The sequence below is a fragment of the Amblyomma mixtum genome, chromosome 7 (assembly GCF_055824585.1).
Source record: "Amblyomma mixtum isolate Tamu chromosome 7, ASM5582458v1, whole genome shotgun sequence".
NCBI classification, from domain to species: domain Eukaryota; kingdom Metazoa; phylum Arthropoda; class Arachnida; order Ixodida; family Ixodidae; genus Amblyomma; species Amblyomma mixtum.
In genome coordinates, this window is record NC_143018.1 from 102,490,269 (window position 1) to 102,513,448 (window position 23,180).

The following is a 23,180-nucleotide window of genomic DNA, read 5'->3' on the forward strand; positions in this document are numbered from 1 at the left end:
TCTCAGCGAGTAATGAATACAGTGCTTGCTAGCCTGAAGTGGCAAATTTGTCTGGTACATTTAAATGACGTCATTGTCTTCGCCTCAAACTTCAAATAACACCTGAAAAGGCTTCGAACAGTATTACGACAAAAATATCATGTGCGTCTACTGACCGCGATGCGAATGCCAGAGAGTGTGTGTGTGGACATCACCATGAAACAATATGTATTATGCCATCATCAGCCCTCATTCGCAATTTCCATTTCCTCCCCTTCCCTTTCCTCAGTGTGCAAAGAGCCCCTGGGAACCCCTGGTGGAGCAGCAGGCTAGTGCATGTTGCCACCGGCCAACCTCTGAGCCACTTTTTCCACTCATTAAAATTCCTTTCTCTTTCTCTCTCTAGGCGCAATCAAGTCGTCCGGCTTAACCTTGAAATCACAGAATTGCCACTTTGCCTATGAAGAGCTGCTGTTTCTAGGCCACATCGTTAGCAAGGAAGGAGTACGCCAAAACCCAGAAAAAAACAGCTGCCTTGCGCACTATTCCCACTGCCGGCCGATAACAAAGCTTAGAGCATATTCTTCGCACTCCGCGCGTATCACTGACAGTTTGTCAAGAACTTTTCGCTCATCGCCGAGTCTCTGGCCTCCCTGACAAAGGTAGACTTTCCATTTAAATGAGAAGCGCCGCAAGCAGAATCCTTGAAGGAACCTAACAGTCGTTTACATTGGTTGGTTGGTTCATTGGTTGTTTAACGTCCCAAAGCGACTAAGGCTATGAGAGGCCGTAGTGGAGGGCTCCGGAAATTTCGACCACCAGGGATTCTTTAACGTGCACTGACATCGCACAGTACACGGGCCTCTAGAATTTCTCCTCCAAAGAAATTAAACCGCAACGGCCGGGTTCGAACCCGCGTCTTTCGGGTCAGCAGCCGAGCACCATAACCACTGAGCCAGCGCGGCGGCTGAGAGTCGTTTACACTCCCCAACGATCCTCGCGCTCTTTGAGGAAAACGCCAAGACTGAAATGAATATCGATGCAAGCAGCGTAGGCCTAGGCGCTGTCCTTGTTCGAAAACTGACAGACTAGAGAAGGTAATCGCATACGCTCGCCGTTCCTTGTCCAAGGCCGAGGCTAACTGTCCGGCAACTGAGAAGGAATGTCTTGCTATCATCTGGGCTACGTGGAAATTTCACCACTCCCTGTACGGACGACCGTTCAAGGTGGTCAGAGATAACCACGGACAGTGTTCGCTTGTCAGTTTGAAGGACCCCTCCGGCCGCCTTTCCCGGTGAAGCCTGCGCTTCCAGAAGTTTAACGTCGCCATCGTTTACAAGTCCGGACGGAAGCAATCTGAGTCCCACTGCCTGTCACGGCCCCCTGTAGATACACTGCCGCCGGGCTACGTTATGGACAGCCTTCAAGTACTTACCGTCTAGTACTTGAAGGCAAGGCTTCTTCACCCCTCGCCTCGTTCAGGTGAGGACTGTCTTCGTTGTGTTTACAGAATGATATCCTTGTGAAGGTGAACCGTGCAGCGAACAAAACAGCCTGCCTCCTTATTGTTCCTGGAAGTGTGCACGAAGTTCTTCAGGGTTCACAGGACAAGCCGACAGGTGTACTTCTCGGCTGCTCTCGCTCTCTCCGCCGCATACAACCCCAGTATTACTGGCCCCGACTGTTTACCGATGTCGCACATTATGTAGAAACCTGCCGAGATCGTCCACGACGAAACACTCCTCCCACCTCACCAGCAGGATTTCTGAACCGAATGAACCCCCCTCAAGGCCCTTTCAGGAGATCGGCATGGGCTTTCTTGTCCCTTTCCCGAAGTCAACGTCTGGAAATAAGTGGGTCATTATAGAGACGGACTACCTGACTCGCTACACCGAGGCAAAATCCTTTCCGAACGGAACAGCAGCAGAAGTCGGCAAATTTTTCGTGAAATGCATTCTGTGACACGGCGCCCCGATGTGCTCATCACGGACAGAGGAACAGCATTCACGGCGGAATTCACGCAAGCCATCCTGCGTTACAGCCAAACCAGCCACCGGAAGACAACTGCATCTGCATCTGCGGAGGCAGATGGAGGTTTGGACGCCCATTCGCCGTCGCAGATTGAGTGGAGAGCTTTGCCACCCCTATTTCGGCCCGTAGAAGCTTTCTCGTAGCCTAGGTGAACTTGACTTCGAAGTTTTTGGTGACGGAATGACTGCATACCAAAGACGCCGCGTACGACCAGCTATTGTCCATGTCGTCCGTTTAAAGCCCTATTATGCGTGCTAAAGGACGCCGTGCTTCCATACCCGGTATTTATTTTTGCACAATTCGTTTTATTTGTTTGTAATTGTGTTTAAGTATCAGGTCGTTGTTTATTTGATACTGAAATAATGCCGTTAAACTTCGTAGTGTTTGTTTGTTCATTCTTCAAAGCTGCCGGCAAGCAGCTTTATCATTTTGTTTCTCATGCAAGACGCGACCAGATTTATCGCGATTGATAGCATCCAGGTAGAGCCGATTCTACGTTTTCCAGAATGTTCTAGTAGCTTTGCGCGCCTTATCTCGCACGTTTGCTATCAGCTTTAAATTCATTACGGCCGAGAGCGGCGGGCATTGGATTGGACAGCCACCGAGCCCGCTTGCTGCCACGCCGCCGCCGACTCATTCAGTTCTTGGCGGGCGTTTTGTTTAGAAGTCATTTCCTGCTCTCCGGATGGCCGGCACCACTACGTGACAATATAAAGGTCCTAACGCGAAGCATACTGCACCTTCCATCAGCGCTAGGCGTCACTTTGAAGGCATGCTTGGTGGACGGGCACATCTGATAAAACGTTTTTTTGGCATTCCATACGTTTTCTTATTGGTTAGTTATTTCTAGTCTGTTTGATTTTTGGGTTCCCGCGTTGTTTCCGTACGAAGGAAGAATGTGGTGACACGCAGCCTAGGAGATGCTCGTCGCTATCTGCTCCTGCAAAAGCAATGGTTTTTGACTGCCAAGCTCAGTATGCAGCGCCTCCTCTTTCGCTGTAACCGAGTTTCACAGGGATAGGTGTTCGTAGCCATTGCGCTAATAAATATTTTGACAGTAACACCGCCCTCGGTAGTAACACGCGAGCGTTCGTTATTACTGCGACCGTTATAAACGGTCCCGACTGTATCTCGAAGCCAAACTGCGCTAAAATTTCACAGTAGAGAGCACCTCAATTGTTTGTACTAGCTGTCCCCTATGTGCTGATTTTAAGTATTTTTTTTTACTTCTATGTAAAAGATTGGCGAACGCCGAAAAGACCGCTGTGGTGTATGAATTGGAAAGTAGCCGCTGGCAACACAGAAGCTTAAAATACTCTAAATATGATCTCATACCGGAGGGTAGAAATTGAAGCTAAACACAGCATGTCTATAATCTACGCTTTGAGCACATATTTTTGTTCGTTGTTCTTTTTTATTTTTCGAAAAATACTTAGTTCTTGTTCTTTGGTAGGCTTGGAATATTTGTAATGAACAAACCCGACATAGGTAATTTTGCCTCTACATCAGATCACATGGCCCAGCCCTAGCACTGACGCGTTAAACATTCCCTGTCTGCAGGACTACAAGAAGGAACTGCCAAAGCACGCGTCATGTTGATTGCCGCAGACGGCGGCAAGGAGTATCTAGGAACTGATAGTGACCACTTCGACAGCGCCAGGTGGACGCGTCATGTTATCGCTGAAAATAAAAATGGCGACCGTCAAGATCATCGTTACAGGTGCTTTTCGAGCAGCAAGCTGCAAGAGCCATTCGAACCTGCGCGGCTTTCGTTTTAGAAAAGCATAAGAAGCCTTTTTTCTTCACCTTTGCGAAGATTTTCGCTACGTGGTAACATTGGTGACTGACATCATAACTCTCCTGTTTCCTCAGCGGCGACTTCGTCACACCAGGTGAGGCTCGGTACTTGACTATTTATTTCTCCATAGAAATATCTGATAGTCTTCTTCAAGTTGGAGTTTTCTCTTCAGGGTAGTTGAAACGTCGTCTAAGGTCTGTGTCTAAATTGTCGCAAACTTATGCTGCGCCTATATTACGCGTTAGGGAATACTGTAAGCGTCGGTAAGTTTCTTTCTCATTAATGTGATTGATATTATCCAGCTGCAGAACATCTCTCTGTTTACGGATGTCACCGTGAAGAAACTAATTGATATGTAAGTTAGTCATTTCATTACTTAATCATGTACTGTTCATTTTGTCCTGCAATGCTATTCAAGCACCCTTATCGCGGACAAAACTGCATGCGCACCTCTGCACTAATGTTAAATGCTGCTTTTTTTGTGAAATGCGGAAGTCCTGTTCACAAACATTCACGAAACTCAGAACTTTATTGCACAGTTGGGGTGAAATATTCTTTAAACATTTAGATTATGGGCATGTGAACATTCTACCTAGAGAGCTGTGTAGATGAAATCACGACGATGACTAAGGAAGTGAAAGTGGATCTGCTTGGAAAATGCGGGACATAATGGTTATCTTTCCGTTTCTTCCTCTGTCATTTTCATTCAGCAGCTGTGGTTGATACTAATGCTTATTAATATTAATAATATTATTATTTCCCTAGAAGTACGAAATGACGGCCATTACGTCAAATTAGGTGCTAGCACATGGAGAACTCCTAACGGTACCTGTCTCCAATATTTCATGCTCAGGAATGTCTACTTCGGTATGAAATGTGTATTATCTACTTCGTAGGCACTTCAGTTGCCATCACATATTAACAGTTGAAGCCAAAGGCATGTTTTCTCAACCTTAAAACAAAACTGTTGTCTTTTTAAGCTTTACTATACTAGGACAAAATACTCAGCATATAGTGTATGCCCAGAGCACAGAGTTGTGCCCTAATTAATCGAAACACAACCTAGGTACAGGAGCGCTTTTTTTCTTGTTACGGGTGCCTGCTCTGACCGCATTAGCGGCTTTTAACAAGGCCTTATTTTTATTCCCATCGCTATGAATGCCTGCTTCTTGTTTTTTTAAATCAATAAGTTTCAATCAATTAGCAAATATCGGGCTGAGGAACACTTTACAACTTCAAGCCTGCCGAAGCCTCATTGGACTGGAACTGCAGAGCCTGGCAGGCAGCAAAAAGTTGCGTGGCTTGCTTAATATACACAAAAACGTAAACGGCTAAATATCAAAAGACAAACATAAAATTAGGACAGAAAACAACAAAATTTAACTCATGAATGTTCCGCGTTAATTATAAAAAAAAAGCCGAATGCATCAAAGCACATCAACACCAAAAATATCTAAGTAATTACGGACGACTAAAAAAAGTAATATGACCGTGAAACTGCTGCCGAGACGGAAAAGGCGGGATGTTACTGTATAGCAGAAATTCGAGCACAAAATAAAATCTGAGATGAAAACAGATGAAGGCAAGATTTTGGTTTCATAATTTTCATTTAGGATAGAATGTGTTGACGACAATGCATTTAGGAATGACGGCACAATGAATACACGAAATCTTTTACCATACCGAGTGGAAACAGGGCGGTATATGCTATACCCATCTGTCGGCACGGGACATCTCAGAACATACTCATCTTTATGCGTATTTCCCTAAAAACGCTTTAGCACAACTATGTCAAATAGGACAGAACTAAATCCTTCGAAAACTAAAAACATCCCATTCCTTTGGAAGTTGTGAATCGGATGCACTGTTTTTATGTTTGAGTGCACGGTATGGATTTGTTTTTGACGGAAAAAAACTGAATTTGAATTTGGAACATGCTCAAGAAGAACTCTAGTTTGGGCTAGTTGGTCAGCTTTTTGGGCAGAAAAACAAGGAAATTGTAATGGGTCGTGCGTGTCTAGCGTATTAAGCAGTATTTTCCTAGCAGGTTTTCAAAGAACTCTATCGGAAGTTTTTGGTTAAGATAAAGTCCTAAAGGGTTTTAGATATGTTGACGCTTTTTAATTGTTTTGAAGAAGTAGACAACCTCGAGCTACATGCAAAGAGTTCAGGAGTGGTTGCCTAGCTTTAAACTACATTGGAATTGTTCACATTTCACCTAGAAGCTTTCCGAAGATCAGAAGTAGGTTTTCAGACAACAACATAGCCCTCAATGGCGAAAGCGTTTGCTGGAAGTATTTCCCACGGGCACAGAAGGAACTCTTGCCATTCGGTTCAGCCCACTGTAAGTCAGTTAAACGAGCCAACGCTCCAATGTGCCTTCAAGCTTCCCTGAAAATATCTCGCTGCCACAAAGCGCAGGAAAGCTTCCAAGGGCAGGCAGTGAGGCTGCAACAAGCTGGCGATCTTAATTTGCTGATAACCTCAGTTACTGAAGCGTTACTGAAAAAGGTGAAAAAGAAAAGTGTAATAACAAGGAAACAAACTATGTTACCAAACAGAAAAGTAAATCTGTGATAACTCCTCATATTCATAAGGTAGCACACTATCTGATACATGTGGCGCCAAAGTTTATAGCTCTCATAATGTTTTCCGCCCCCCAAAAAGCTGTACTGCTTGGGTGGAAAAACGAGTCCCAGCAAACCAAAAAAAAAAGCAGATTACGAGAAAAAGCATGAGATGCCGTTTGTAAAGTGCGCAGCCGGTGTAGTATATAATATCCCCTGACTTATGGGAAACCTTACGTTGGCCAAACGGGCCGATTTAATAATAGTTGCCTTGCTAACCATTATCGCGCGTTAAGGAACGGCACGGGTACTCTCCTAACACATCAGTGTAAAGTCTTCGGGGAAAAAGAATAAAAAATGCCAGGTGAAGCTGAAGGAAACAAAAATCCTAAGCCGGTTTGAGGATACCACAGCCCGTGAATTATAAAGGCGTTCCGCAACAAAGGCGGAAGTTATTGTGTTTGCTCACCCTCGCTTACAATTTCCAAAAAGAAAAGTGTCCTTTTAGATATGTGTTGTGACACGTTTTTTCTGCAGCCCTTTGTTATCGTTCTTTGCTTCAACTTGTGTGGGTTCTCCTCTCTGTTCTTGCATTTTTGCCTAATATTCACTCGATTTCAAGTGAATAAACAGTTGCCAGTTGAACTTCCTTCCTCTGTCTTCCTCCTGTGTGGTGTGTTTCGTGCATGTTGTTTTTTTTTAAAACGTTGACAATGAATAGGCTCCTACACGCACTGTTAACCACTACTGAAATGGTGTTACCGTGCTTCTAGAGGCTGTTACTATCAAAAAGAATGTTCATCAGTTCCACTTACTGCCTGTATGGACACTTCGTTGCTTGATAATTCTGTTTAGTAAAACTGTACATGAGCGCTAATAGCATTTAATATTTTTTTCAGCTTTCTAAAGTACAGGTGAGGTTCCAAAAGAAGCTATAGGGAAAGACAAGAGGAAAATGCAAGGACAAAAGAAACAGCAGTCCACGTGAGTGAGCATACGCAAAGATGAGCGTTTACCTTTTTAAAGCTGTGTTAGTGTGTTATATTTATAAACTTCATTGTAAAGGAGTATTTTCATCACTTTTATTTCGGAATATATTGAAACCATTATGAAGAGGCCTGAATGATGGTTACTAAGGCCCATGAGCGTTTTTGCGTATAGTGGACATAAGAGAAATGTTTATTGCCTCAACAGTTTTCAGTTGTACATACTATTGTGAAAGGGGACAGCCAAGGAGCCTTGGACGTGAGACTAAAAGTGAAGTGAATAACGAACGCCTGGCCTTCAGGGTCTTCATTTCGAAGAAGTGCTTCCCGTGCGCTCCGTTCGTGAATCAATCAGCCCAACTTTGCCTGTACTTTAACTACATTGTGGTAATCTTTTCAAAGAATTTTAAGAGCTTTAGCTCTTACCACTCACGTTTCTCAACAACGCGTCTGAATGCACTGAAGGTCAAATTGCTATATTACATAGGAACAGTGGGCGCTAAACCCTCAGTGTATGAGTATACTTTCTGTCCGTTATATAGATATGGGCCAGTATAGCGGCCATCGAAGTTCAAACCGCCGCAACCAACACTTGCATAAAATTTAGAGGCCACCCGTATGGCACAAAATGTTCGAGTCGTGTATGATGATTCGGCGTGTTCCTGAGGATAAAATTACAAATTCAGATGAAGTCCAAAATTCGTGTAGGATTCGCACCGACGACCTTTCCGGCGCCAAGCCGTGCATTCCGATGACCTTCTGATGGCCATTACGGCCAAGCCGACTGTCGAAGGGGGTTCGGGAATGTGCCAAACAATCCGTAGGGTTGTGGCGCACATGTTTACTATATTTATTAGTATGTAACAAGAATATGTACTGTAGATAGCAAAGCTGACTGTAAATCGCAATAGTAGTGCACATATTCACGGGGGAGATGAGGCTGCTTGTGCCTCAGACGGAATGTTTCTGGAAAGGAAAAAACCGAGGATTTTTTAATTTGGTCTTTTTCACGTTTTCTGAGCACGCCTTTGTAATCACCTGAAGCTCCCGTAGCTAACTCTCTTAGTCGAACACTTCCTCTACAAACAGATGACGAGTGTCCATCGAGATATTTGAGACAGTTACTGCCTAATTTACTTTCGTCAAATATAATTTTCAGTTTCTTCATTACGGCCACTCTTTCTCGTTCTTCTTTCACTCTCACTTCCTCTCTTCCTGTACGGCGTGGTTCAGATGTCCACCGAGATGACAGAGAATCACTGCGTCATTTCCTCTCCTCAAAAAGCGTTGCGTTCGAAGGGCAAAGCATCGCGCCGAACGGGTGCTGGCGTTCCGTGGACTCCCTGGCAGCGCTACAACACGCTGTCGCATTCCACTCCAAAAGGCGAAGGTTAAGCGTCATTAATTAGCAGTTGATTAGTATTTGGTGATGACAGGTATGGTGTTGACAGGGCAGCAGGCGTTAAAAGTCCAACAGGAATCCCTGACGATATGGTCGTGAATCAGTCTTGACGGCAAGTGGCTGGCTCGAGGTTGACCTCGAGGTTGAGGCTGGAGGTTGAGGTTGACAGTGCGCTCGAGGTCTACCAGAAGGTGGACCAGCGTCCAGGTTGGCGAGCATATGAAGTGCTTCAACCTGGATAGCCTTAGCGCCATAAATGTATTCTTGAAGACGTAAGAGGACATAGAGGTCGATGTGTGCTATTTGTGGTCAATTAGTTGATGTAGAAACCAATACTTTTTTTTTAATGTTCCAAAATTTTGATAATTATTGCTCTTCAACCCTGCCTACAAACGACGTGCTATATATTGACCTGAATAGCTTACCTTCATAGGTATAGGACATATGTTTTATTCCTAAGATACATATTAAGACGATAATATGTAGCGTGCTAAAATTTAGGTACGCTGGTGCTCTGCTTATTCCAGGAACCTGAAAAACGCCGTCACGGAAGCTCTGAACAAATTTGGTTCGTATGACGACGAAGAGATTGAGGAGATCATGCGAATCCTCGACGATGTCGGCGTGAAGAGTCCAGAGGGTTTTGCATTCGTTGTGCGCAAAGACATGGAAAACAAGGGAATGAAGATAGCAGCTTACAACATTCTGAGAAAGGCATTCGGTGAGAGCTTGGGCATTCCTTTTGTAATGCTGGACCGAGATTTACACTGCAACAAATGAGAGTCTGAAATCGATATCTGTTCTGCTGCATCGAGATTTTCAGAGGTGTAACGGTTGAGGTAACATACTCCAACGAAAACTGCTGCATTCCCTGTCGTGCTGGAAAGAAATTATTTAGGCTCAATTCATAGTTCCATATCTTTTAGGCTGCATTTATGAAGTGAATAACACTAAAACTAAAGAAAAATGCTTCTCCACGTCACGTTCAAAGCGTCTCCTGCTAGGTGATTCCACTCCACAAATCAGGTACGAAACATTGCCCACTTAACTATCGGCCCATTTCCTTAACCAGTATACCATGCAAAATTTTTGAACATATCCTCTTTTCTCAGATTGCCAACTTTTTAGAAGCGAACTCATTTTTTTCACAATTTCAGCACGGCTTTCGCAAAATATACTCATGTGAAACCCAACTAGTCTCGTTCACGCATAAACTGCACCTAATACTTGATCACTCTTCAGCAGCTGACTTAATATTTTTAGATTTTTCCAAAGCATTTGATAAGGTTTGTCATAGCTTATTAATCTATAAATTGCATCTACTAAACCTTGATACCAAAATTTTGTACTGGCTTGAGGTTTTCCTGACTAACCGCTCACAGTTTGTCTCAGTTAATGACGTAACCTCGGAGCACTGTCCAGTTCACTGGGGTGTACCTCAAGGCTCTGTGCTTGGGCCCCTTTTATTTCTCATTTATATTAACGACTTACCTTCCTGCGTCTCCTCCCACATTCACCTTTTTGCTGATGACTGTGTAATTTTCACCGAAATAACTTGTGATGACGATGTAACCAGACTACAATCAGACCTTAACGCTGTTTCTGCATGGTGTAAGTTATGGTTAATGGAATTAAATGTTAACAAGTGTAAATTTATGCGTGTCTCAAGAAATGCTTATGATCTTCCTGTGTATTCTCTTAATAACGCACCTTTAGATCCGGTAACTACTTACAAGTATCTTGGCCTTCACATCACCTCTGATCTAACGTGGACCGTTCACATCGCGCATATAATATCCAATGCTAATCGAATGCTTGGCTACTTACGACGCAATTTTGCTAAAGCACCATCCTCTTTAAAATTACTGCTTTACAAAACTCTAATACGGCCCAAACTCGAATACGCCGCGTCAATTTGGGATCCCGGCCTAACAAACCTAACACAAGCTTTGGAAATGGTTCAGAATAACTCTACTCGCTTCATTCTTTCTAACTATACCAGAACAGCAAGCATCAGTGCCATGAAATCTAGCCTTAGCTTACCATCCTTATCATCACGTCGCAAAATTTTTCGCCTTTCCCTTTTTCACAAGTTATTCTATCACCCGCAGTTTCATACCGAACTTATCTCACCCCCTCAGTACTTATCATCAAGACTAGATCACATTCATAAGGTTGGCATCCCTTTCTGCAGAACAAAAACTTTTTTTCAGTCATTCGTACCACGCACATCGAATGAGTGGAATCACCTTCCTTTTTCGACGGCCACCATCACCGATCATCATTTATTCAAGAATGCCATAGCTAACATTGTTTAACTAGGATGTATTTTATACTGTGTTATTGTTTTTTTCTTTCCCTGAATGCCTTAGCTAACAATGTATGTGTAGTAGTCATGTTTGTACTTTCCCTGTTTAATTAACTCCTGTTTGTTAACTTTCATTTTTTGTAACCACTCCCCTCTGTAATGCCGTAATGGCCCTGAGGGTATAATAAATAAATAAATAAATAAATAAATAAATAAATAAATAAATAAATAAATAAGTATATCGGTGGCCGTAAGTAATTAACGTTATTTTTGTCGATTTCAGTCCGTGAACCTCCAGCGCCAATTGACTATCAGGGGTAAGATCATTTTTCATTTATTTACTGTCCTCTTGCCCTCAAGCACTGAAGTGGTTTTACTCGTAGTGGATGGAAGTTTTGAGCCCACAACAAACATGGACAAGAAAGGGGACCTAGACAAGCGTAAACTTCAACTGCATTTTTATTGCAAGTGGAACACACACACGCACGCACGCACACGCACACGCACACGCACACGCACACGCACACGCACACGCACACGCACACGCACACGCACACACACACACACACATATATATATATATATATATATATAAGGAAAGGGGATGAGGGGCTCGTTATAAATATGAGAGAAGCCAACAGCCACAGAAACCAAGGGGCACAGGGGATTTTTAATTCTTTTATTTTTTTGTGGTGTTAATCAATTTATAATATTACTGAATATGTTATCGCTTAAAGCTAATTGATTAGAAAAGCAGAAGAAAAAACAACCACATGCTGCCGGTGGGATCCGAACCCACGACCTCCGAATTACGCGTCCGGTGCTCTACCTCTGAGCTACGGCGACGGCTGTCAAACCTTCTGCTTTCGGGGGTATTTATGTTTACAAATAACCTAACCTTGGGAGTGTTCACCAGCGCCACCCACGCTCTTAAGCGGCGGACGTAGCACGTCCTGAGTTACCGCTGATGTGACGTAGAACGTCGTTGAACGGCGAGGGTGGAAGCTGTGTGAGAACCCTCTTATGCTTCCTAAGGCATCAAGGCTGCCAGAACCGAGGCCCTCGTTAAGCAATTAAGCAAACAAGGAAAGGGGATGAGGGGCTCGTTATAAATATGAGAGAAGCCAACAGCCACAGAAACCAAGGGCCACAGGGGATTTTTAATTCTTTTATTTTTTTGTGGTGTTAATCAATTTATAATATTACTGAATATGTTATCGCTTAAAGCTAATTCATTAGAAAAGCAGAAGAAAAAACAACCACATGCCGCCGGTGGGTTCGTGGGTTCGGATCCCACCGGCGGCATGTGGTTGTTTTTTCAACGAAACAGTAGGCCGAATTCTTGAACGATTCTTGAAAAAGACCAGTCCCTGGTCGAAACGTTGAATAAATCTGTTAAGTTTTTCAATGTGACTTCCCCAACTTATTATATTTTTAATCAGTTGCCTTGAAGATTTTGTTATTCCTTATACATACATATATATATATATATATATATATATATATATATATATATATATATATATATATATATATATATATATATATATATATATATATCTCAAAAGTTATTTTTTGGCAGCTGATTGATTGATATAAGATAAAGTCACCAGAACTTGAAAAACTTAACAAGATTTAATTCACGACGTTTCGGCTGGAGGACCAGCCTTTTTCGAGTGTATTACAGTATTTGAAACAAGCAGCTTTTATAGCATCCGCGAGGCACAGAAAAAAGTGTCAAAACAAAAACACAAACAGTGGTGAGGGGAGAGGTTTAGAAAAAAATAAAAATCAAAATCAAAAATAAAAAAAATGGTGGTTACAACTTGAAACTGCGGCAGGTGTTCGGAGGGAGGTAACGACCGAAAAGTCGATGGCAAGCGCGAACCTCTACAGCGTACAGCTGCCACAAGGTTGCGACAAAAAAAAAAAAACCTTTACTGCACAAGACTTTACAAAATGGCACTCAAGACGCATTGTGGCGACACGCGCGAAGCGCCTGGCAGCCGCACAGCGAGAAGGTAACATTCCAGGAGAAAGTTCTAGGCATAGGGGTCCGCAGGAATGTCAAAAAAGAAAAAAGAAAAAAAAAGAAAAAGAAAGCTACTACACAAGAATATGAAAAATCCCACTCAGAAAAGAGTTGTGGCAGCACAACACTATACAAGATAGGTCATTAGGAAAAAACACGTTTCTAATGACTAAGGAATCCTTACACAACCACTCAATACACAAAAAAAGGAGAATCCTTACACAACCACTCAATGCACAACAAAAGAAAAAGACGCAAGGTTAACAACAAACACACACACAAAACACCAGAAACGAACTCCAGTCAGTGGCAGGTACAATGTACTGTGTTGAGACAAATGTAATTCTTCGCTGTGTGTGAGTGTGCGCAAAAGAGAAATGCGTGACAATGCATTACAAGGCATGACAATGCATTACAAGGCATGACAATGCATTATAAGGCATGACAATGCAGTACAAAAATACTTTAGAAAACAAAAAACAAACAACAAACAACAAAAACTCTAAATACGTGGGAATGCATGTGACATGAAAAAAAGAAGAAAGAAATGCTTGCTATGCTTTCTGACGCCCGTTCTGTCAGTCTCTGCCATCAACTTGTCCAGGATAATTATTTGGTACTCTAGGGGTGTAAGCATGATAGCCGGCCTACTGTTTCGTTGAAGCCGCTTGAGAATGTGTTAAATTTGTAAATCAGGTATGATTTACGTCATTAAAACACCAACGCGTGTCACATCAACAACTGCATCGGTTTTGGACCTATTGATTACGAACAGCAACACACCAGTAACCGCAGCCGGAACCGTCAATTGCAGCCTGAGTGATCATTGTCCTGTTTTTATGGCTTATTCAGACGTCGCTGTGGGTCGCAAACCTTCTCGTTCAAAGTTCATTTTTCAATCTATAAATGACACCAGTCTCGATGATTTTAGGAACAAAATTATTAGCACTGACTGGTCTGAGGTTTTTGCAGAAAGTACTGCAGATAAAGCATACGACACTTTTATGACTATTTTTTCTGCCCATTACAAGGCATGCTTCAAACTGAAATCTGTTAGGCAGCGTCGATCGATAAGAAAACCTTGGATCGGCATCGAGCAGGTAAAAATGATTGAAGATAAAAATAAGCTTTTCGCTCTGTTCTTAAAAACGCGTAAGCCTTCCATATTTGCAGAGTTCAAGAAACTACGCAATCGAATCACATCAGAACTAAGGAAAGCCAAAGTGCAGTACTTTCAGCAGCTGATTCAGGATGCCTCGACATCTCGTCCTGATCGGATCTGGAAGATTGTGAACGACGCACTCGGCCTGCGTACAGCTGCGCCTAATCAGTTTCAGATGACTGTCGAAGGTCAACTGCTTACTGAAGGTGCTCTAGCAGAGCATTTCAACACCCACTACATAACTGCCATGACTAACAATGCTGCTCCTTCTGTAACGTCTTGCGTCCTTGACGACAACCTCTTGAACACTGTTTTTATGGTGCCAACTAATACAGCTGAGGTTTACAACATATTTACGTCACTAAAGAACAGTAAAAGCCTTGACATAGATAATATCCAGGTCCGACCGGTCAAATACGTCCTCGACGTCATCTCTCCAGCCCTCGTACACATTTATAACCTTGCTTTGGAGACGGGTTTTTTTCCACTAAACATGAAACGCGCAAAAGTTTCAGTTATATATAAAGGTGGCGACAAAAATGATGCTGCCAACTACCGACCAGTGTCAGTTCTCCCAGTGTTTTCAAAAGGTCTTGAAAAAGTTATTCTGTCTCGTCTCGACCCCTTTTTTACCAAGCATAAACTTCTTTCTGAATGTCAGCATGGGTTCAGAAAAGGGTGCTCTACCGAGTCTGCCCTTTTGATTCAAAAGGAATTGATACTCAAAAACATGGATGCAAATAAACTAACGCTTGGGGTGTTTGTAGATTATAGCAAAGCTTTCGACTGCCTCAACCATACTGTTCTCCTTAATAAACTGTATCACTATGGCATTCGGGGCATACCCCATTCACTCTTAAAGTCATACCTTGCAACACGCATGCAGTCTGTAGTTATCGATGGCAGTCTGTCGTCCTTTAAAGAAATACCATGCGGCGTCCCTCAAGGCAGCGTTTTGGGACCGTTTTTGTTTAATATCTATGTGAACGATGTGGTTCGTATTGATAAGCATGTCAAGTTTGTTTTGTACGCTGATGATACCAGCTTGTTTTTCACATCAGATAATAGTTTTCACCTACTGCATACCGCTAATGAAACTCTCTGCAAATTGCTTGATTGGTCGAGCAAAAACTGTTTAAGAATAAATCCTAAAAAATCAAAAGCCATTCTGTTTGCTTCAAAAAACAAACCAGTAAGTTTGATTGGCGGGCTCCGCTTGGGCAGCTCTACAATCGATATAGTCAAAGAGCACAAGGTTTTAGGAGTGGTACTATCGCACCGTATGACTTGGGATGCGCATATACAGCAACTGGTGAAAAAACTCTCTTCCGCTGTTGGCTTAATACGTCGATCTCGAGATATTTTTCCAACTAACATTAAACTTCAAGTTTTTCACTCCGTCTTTCGGTCCCACATTAACTACTGCACGTTAATTTGGGCCACGACTACTAAAAAAAACATAACTATACTACATAGGCTCGAAAAGAAAGCTGTTCGTTGCATTGCTAATGTTTCATACTTTCACCACACTCATGACCTCTTTACTCAGTTCAAGTTGGTCAGTATACAACAGATTTACGATTACCGTCTACTATACCTGCTGTACTTCTCAAGTGTATCTTACCAGCAGTTCCTGAAGGAGCTGTGTACTCTTACTTTGCAAACTCGCACATATCGAACCAGAGCGTCTGAGGAATGGTATGTACCGCGGCCACGCACTAATTATCTTCTGCAAACATTAACGTACAACGTACCATTTCTATTAAACAAGATTAAAACACAATTTTCTGGTTCCATTGCCCTAACGCGCACCGCATTGCGCAGCATGTTTGTTTCTGGGCAATTTTCTAAGACTGTTATATGATTTTGAGTGGTAATTGTGAAATTGGGCATACAGAGTGAGTGTGTGTGTGTTTGCCTTCTCATCGGGATCTCATGGGTAAAACGCTTTATGGTACTAATTTTTATTCGTTTGTTGCGTAGTTTTATTGTAGGGCACATTGTTCTTTTGTGGCGTAGTTAAGTTGATGAATGAAGTCCGTGTATTCCATTACAATATTCACTTGCATTTTAACTATTGTACTCAGTAAGACAATGTATGTATTCTGTTGCACATTTCATTTGTATTTGAATTATTGAAGTGTATATGAAGTCGCTGCTGCCAAAATGGTTCCCTGACCTAGTCAAGCTGTCCTCACAGCTTTTTGTCACGGAAGCCATCAACATTGTAATGTTGAAAATAAATTTTGATTTGATTTGATTTGATTTGATTCACAGCTCTCGCGCTCATAATGCGTTTCGAACCCCGATTGAAGTACAATAGCTTTAAAGTTATCGAATGGATGCCCAAGGTTGTTTATGTGTTTTGAAAGTGGGAGATTTGGCTGCGTCCGCACATGTGATCTGTGATTGTTGATGCGAATTATGAACGGTGCAACTGTTTGTCCCACGTACTGAGCTTTACAGGTGCCACATTCCAGGAGGTAGACAACATTAGCGCTGTCGCATGAGAAGTTGCCTTTTATCTGGAATGAGAAGGATGACGCTGTGCTTTTGGCGCTAGTAGTTGTTTCCATCATCGGACAGAGTTTACACCTAGGTTTATAGCATGGCGCAGATCCTCTGAAGCTACGGTTCCCGATTGTAGATGATGTTATGATATCACGGATGTTCCTTGCACGCCTATACACAACGCCTATACACAACTATTACTGCTACAACTATTAGTACTATTGCGACTGCTACTACTAGTGTCACTACTACAACTACTACTGCTACCACTGCTACTACTACCATTTAAACTGCGATAAACCCTGAAAACGGGGCTTCAGCAGCTCTGGTTCGCAGAGTTTGCCTACTAAACGGTTTATGATGTCGAAACCTGCATATTTCATTTTTTCTCTCTGTTTTCAACGTTATTTCCGTCTTGTTTGTGAAGAGAGCAGCTTTTTTTTCTGCGCAAAACGATGGAATATATCGATGCAGATCTGCTTGAGTTCAATCTCAATGTCCTTTTAATACCGCCGCGCTGGCTCAGTGGTTAGAGCACTGGCGGCTGACCTGAAACATGCGGGTTCCATGGCGGCAGCGGCGGTCCCATATTGATGGAGGCGAAATGATAGAGGCCCGTGTCTTGTGCGATATCAAGGCACGTTAAATGACCTCAGGTGACTGCAGTGGTCCGCAGCTCTACGACGCCTGTCTTAGCCTGAGCGGCTTTGGAGCATTAAATCCCATAAAGGAAACCAATTAATTTCCCTTTCCGCGTGAAGGCCCCTTAGTTGTCACAGACCTGCTAATGCAGGGGGATTTTTCTGTCTGCTTGCTGCCAGAAAACAAGGCATGTACGTTGTTACCACTTTATACCCGCTGCCACTGAGTACCTGTTCATATTACTCTGAAGCAACAAATTTAACCACTAAAGCTCAGTGATATTCAAATGGCACTCATCAGTTAGTGCTGCAAAATTGGCCTATGCTGTTCAGAACCTGTTAAGGCGCGGACATTAAGCAAATAAGAAAGGAAAATGTCTGTGGTCTTTCTTTCAGCTTCTACCTATATATGCGATTCATTCACCACACAAGGCACCTGAAACAACCGGCACCTAAAGAAATGAAAAATAATGCAGTGCAAACCTGTGGCAGAGAAACCACAGCGGTAAGGTGAAATGCGCCTCGACACTACTCATAGTCTTATGATTGCGGAGAAGCACTCTTTTGTGCCTAAACATTTCAGTTTAGGAGCCTGGAGGGAGGGGATCCTCAACCTACGCCTTAAGCGTATGACGCGATAGTGTATTGAAGAAATTCCTATTTACAAAGGAGGTCATTCTGTACTTTGCATTCATAGATTTCCGGGATTCCTCGTACCGCTCCTGGCTCAGTGGTGCAGGAGTCATCTGATGTGCCACTGTCCTTTGAATGCAGGTGCTCCCAGTGGTGGGCCTAATGCGCCTCAACACTCCTCGTAATGTTATGACAACGAAGAAGGACAGGTTTGTGCCTAAAAATTTGAGGCTAGGAGCTTGTCTGTTCTGCACTGCCAAGCTGTCCTTCTGAAAAAGAAATTGGAGCGGACACTTAACCTCCGCCTTAAGCGTTCGAAGCAATAGTGTACTGAATTAATTCCTATTCACAATGGAGGTCACCCTATACCTTACATTCATAGATCCCAGTAAGTCCTCCCACCAATCCTCGCGCAGTAGTACAGCAGTTAAATCATGCGCCACTGCCCTTCCAATGCAGGTGCTCCCACCGGTATCCCTTGTGCGGCTGAGGTTGATCTTCACAGCGACCAATCAGTAATTTAACTGCCACCTGCCGTGATGTGCAGTTTGTTTACTATCCGATGGGCAGATTGGAATGACGCCGCCAGGTCACGCGACCTAGGGGACCCACCTGCGTTGTACATTGCTTTCCAGTTACCACGTTTGTGATTTTTTGCTCACAACGCCGACGCCGACGACTTAAATGACAAAGAAATCTAGGCCGATCCGCTCACTGTCAGTTACTTTAAGGCTATTTTCCAGGTTAATCGCTCATAGAATCAGAACAACTTTAAACTTCAGTCAACCAAATTACCACGCCGGGTAATTTGGCTATCAACCACGTTATAGAGATATGCGCAGAATACTACCAACCCCTACGAGTATATAGAATTTTTAAAGATTTCCAGAAAGCTTTTGCCTCTGTCAAAACCTCGGCGGTCACGCAGGCATTATAAAATCGAGGTGTAGAAAAGCCTTGCGTATATATACTGGAAGATATCTATAACGGCCACATAACCACGATTGTGCCGCCGCGGTGGCTCAGTGGTTATGGCGCTCGGCTGCTGACCCGAAAGACGCGGGTTCGATCCCGGCCGTGGCGGCTGGATTTCGATGAAGGTGAAATTCTAGAGGCCCGTGTACTGTGCGATGTCAGTGCACGTGAAAGAACCCCAGGTGGTCGAAATTTCCGGAGCCCTTCACCACGGCGTCCCTCATAGCCAGAGTTGCTTTGGGACGTTAAGCCCCAATAAACCAAACCAAACCAAACAACCACGATTATCCTGCGAAAAGCAATAAAATTGTAATAAAGAAGTGTGGCAGGCAGGGAGGCATGACCTCTGGAATGCTGTTCACCGTCTGTTCTCAGGAGGCATTTATAGACCTGGAGTTGAAACATCTTTGGATAAGTGTTAAATTAGGAGTCCTTATTAATCTGATGATCTCGCATTGCTTAGCAATCAGAGGATGAATTCGAAGTATGGTCAGTGAATTAAAAAGGCAGAACAGAACGGTGGGTGCAAAAAGTAATATGCAGACAGAAAACTAAAGTAATGTTCAACAGTCTCAGAAAGGAGCAGCAGATTAGGATTCTTTGCATGGCGTTGGAAGTGGTAAGGGAATACGTCTACTGAGGACGGGTTGTAACCGCAGATCCGGATAACGAGAATGAAACAATTATAAAGATAAGAACCGCGTGGGGAGAACTTTGCGGGTAATGCCTGATCATTAAAGTCAGTTCACTAATATTCCTTAAGTGAGAAATCTATGATAGCTGTATTTGCGGGTGCTTACGTAAGGGCAGGAACTTTGAGGATAAACAAAATGGCTTAAATTAGACTGAGGACAACGCCACGAGCGATGGAAAGCAAAATGATCAATGTAACGCTATAACAGTAAGGGAGCGAGGTGGGTCACGGAAAAAACGCGGGGTAATGACATCCTAGTCAAGATAAAGAAGAGATGCACTTGTGCAGGAATTCTAATGTGAAGGAAAAATAACCGAAGGTAGTTAAGGCTAACCTACTCGATTCCAAGAAAAAGCAATCGTAGCGGCGGCGCAGAAAATTGGGTGGGTGCATGATATTAAGAAGTGCACAGGGATAAGATGGGCCTTGGCTAGCACAGGAGGGGATTATTCGGAAAGATATAGCGGTGTGGATTGCCGTGCAGTGGGCGAAGTAGCGCTGCTGCTTTGGTGACACGGTGAAGTGCCCAATTCTCGTTCATTATGAACTCTAAATTACTTACCTTCGATTTTCTGATAAGCAAACCTATAATCGCGTCCAAACTACTGCAAAGATGATGGAAAAGCTGAAGCAGAAAAAAGTATATTTTGCGTCTGGGCGACATCAAAGAGAACAACTTCCCTAATGTAGCCGCCGAGCGGGTGTCCAGCCAACGCTGGAGGATGTAAAGAAACTTGAGAAACTTTGTTTCTCGAAGCCAGACACCTACCAGCTATAGCGACAGCTTTTGGGACTTCGTGTTCTACTAATTGGCATATAGGACTGGCAAGCGGTTGTATCACCATCGTGGTCTCATTTCACAAGCTCGATGTGCGCTTCCAAATACTCTAGGGTTTAGCGCGGCTGCCCTTGCCGTGCACTACAGCGAATGAGTCACTCAATAGGGAGGCTTGGCAATGTAGCGAATTATAGTTTTATGTAACCGCGCACAAAGGTAAGAAGGCCGCCGAACACGTCGCTAAGGCGAAAGAAGGGCGCGCGAGGACTTTTACGCGTTAAGTAACGACTGCAGCAGAAGAAGTTCAGCGCACTACCTAGCACAAAAAATTTAAACGGCTCAGCACTTAGGAACACAAAGCACCAGCCAAAATTGGCAGTGGCTTAGCTCTGCTATGTCATCATATACGTAGCGTGAGGTAATGGCGGGGTGTCCAGACCTCGGCGAACACCTGAACCAGAGGGAAGGCTCATAACTGCCCTCTTGGAACAGTGGACACCTCAACCGTGCTTTAACCTAAGTGGCGGTAGTGACAGGTGTGCGCTGCATGCGTCAGCATTGATAACGATGTGCCAGAAACGCGGCTCTTAAGCAATAGGCCGAAGGCATACGTTGTGTTCATTGGCGTTGGAGTTGACGACGTTTTAAACTCCGATCATTTTAAGGAAAGGAAGTGCGCATAATGGCTCACTGGGTTAGTGGACGCCTGACTCGTGCTTATAGGTACGTGGGGCGATGAGAGAGAGATGTGGGCTGTAGGCATTGGCAAGGTTGCGCCAGAAACGCGGCGCTGAAGCCATAGGCCATCGGCGTTCAGTGTGCTCATTGGCGTTGGCGTTGTCAACGCCGATCATTCCACTCGGATCATTTTAAGGAAAGGAAGGCGAGCGAGCGCAGCGAGGCACACCAGCTGTGCGACGTGTGACGTCACTGCTCCTCGCGCATGCGCAACGCGAAACTGCTTGACCTCGGACAGTGTAGCTCACGCTAGAAAAGCGGCGAGAGAAGTCGATTGTGCTGTCCACCGGGCAGCGAGAGCGGCCCAGGAGGCGGTTCCAGAAGCCGTAAAAGCAGCCGGCGGGTAAAAGCAGACAAAGAGAGAGCAATGGAACAAAGCGCACTGCCCACCTCGGCAAACAGATGCGGAGAAGGCGGAAGCATATCCATCAAAGTGCCAGGAGAAAATATAAGAAAAATTGGTTCGCCAGAAGAAAATAATCGCATCGGATAACTGAATAACTGCATCGGAGGCTTTAATATTATTTTCTGTTCGAAGTGCTTGTTTATTTTTCACTAATCATACATTCCTTTCTGCGATTATGAGATAGCTCATGATGCAAACAAAAATCCCTCAGCTTGTTAGATGTGATCCCCTGTTTCGCCTCCCTTCCTAGGGTCTCCCAAGGAAGGGAGTCCCTATGGTCTCCCTTCTGTGTGGTAACGAGGGGGGCAGAGTAATTGTTTGTTTTGCTCATTTACTGCTTCAGTACGGGAGAGATACTAACAGTAGTCAATGAATAGTCCGCTAAAGCACTCCAAGAGGCTGCTTGGATGGAGTCCGAAGTCCCCAAATTCAGAGCCGGGAAATCTATGGACTTGACTTGATCAATGTGCAACCAAAGAGTAACACAAGTTGCCTTACGGAGCTGCACAGCTTCGGAGGTGATCTCGGTGCCCCCTTGAAGGTGTTTTGGTGGCGACTGCCTGCACCTCCAATGGCATCGTCGATACTGTACGGTCTCTCACGTCTGATGGCGGCAAAGAGAGAAAGTACCCCAAAAAACAAGCGCTCATTGCATTAGTCGTTGACCGGAGTCAGCAAGAAGCGCTCCTGCTCCAGAAGTCCTTGTCTTCTGTCGAAAACACGGCTCAGACAGAGCGGCTTCGTCCGATTGATTGCCCGCCGCCGCCGATCCCAGTAAACAGATGTAGGAACCATTTTTTCACAATGCTGTCGTGCGATCGGCGCAGCCGGGACGCTTTCTTGAGCGACCCATCAAAATTCCTTGCCAGCGTGGTGGAGACGTACTCCTTTTCTTTCCGCAAGAAAGAGGATAGACTTCCACGGCACCGCCACTCTCAACTCTATTTGTCGGTCCGACACCGGCGCTTGTTTGACGAGAATTCCATCCAAGCTAGCAATATACTTTCTTAACGAGCATCGAACCAACTCTAGTACTGCTGCGTACTTGAAAATCTGTCCTGCATTCTTCGGAAACGACGTCCAGCCGCCAGGGAACTCGGACGGTGTCTCAAGTATGGTTGCCACATTCTATGAGTTCTTACATAATCGCTACACTATCATGCTGCGCGGCTCTTGCTTACATCAGCGCTAGACAAAGAGGTATACGGTGGAGATGTTTATTCCCGATGAGCGTGTCAGTCATTGGTATCAGTTGCGACTTACGGCTGGGTTCCTTTCCTCGGCGTGTTGTTTTCTTGGCCTCTACGTCCTTCAAAAACTCCTGCTCATAACGTTAAGGCCGTCCACTCACAGCTATCTTCAAGTGTAATAAGCAGACATGATATCTATGAAGCGAGAGACATCTGTGGCCATCGAACCGGCGTTGAGAATTCGGATAGAGATGCTTTATCCTCGGCTCTAGGCGGAATAGAAAAATTTGTAGCGGACGTTGTACCTCACACCAAACACTGAACAGGTGCTATGGCTATCAGACTTATT

General features: G+C 44.0%; 1 protein-coding gene across 4 annotated transcripts in view; it reads left to right on the top strand.

The window, feature by feature from the left end:
* The window catches only part of LOC149337039 (uncharacterized), a 113,847-nt gene that overhangs the window by 4,190 nt on the left and 86,477 nt on the right, over positions 1-23,180 (top strand). For 2 of the 4 annotated variants that reach the window (XM_089553275.1, XM_089553276.1), the window contains exons 1-4: positions 3,345-3,902; positions 7,275-7,359; positions 9,291-9,484; positions 11,355-11,388. In XM_089553275.1, the coding sequence (XP_089409401.1) occupies positions 7,331-7,359; positions 9,291-9,484; positions 11,355-11,388 (257 nt within the window). In that variant the 5' untranslated portion in view covers positions 3,345-3,902; positions 7,275-7,330. Of the gene's footprint in view, positions 1-3,344; positions 3,903-7,274; positions 7,360-8,594; positions 8,752-9,290; positions 9,485-11,354; positions 11,389-23,180 lie in introns of those variants that run through there. The other 2 variants (XM_089553274.1, XM_089553273.1) reach the window with 2 other exon arrangements.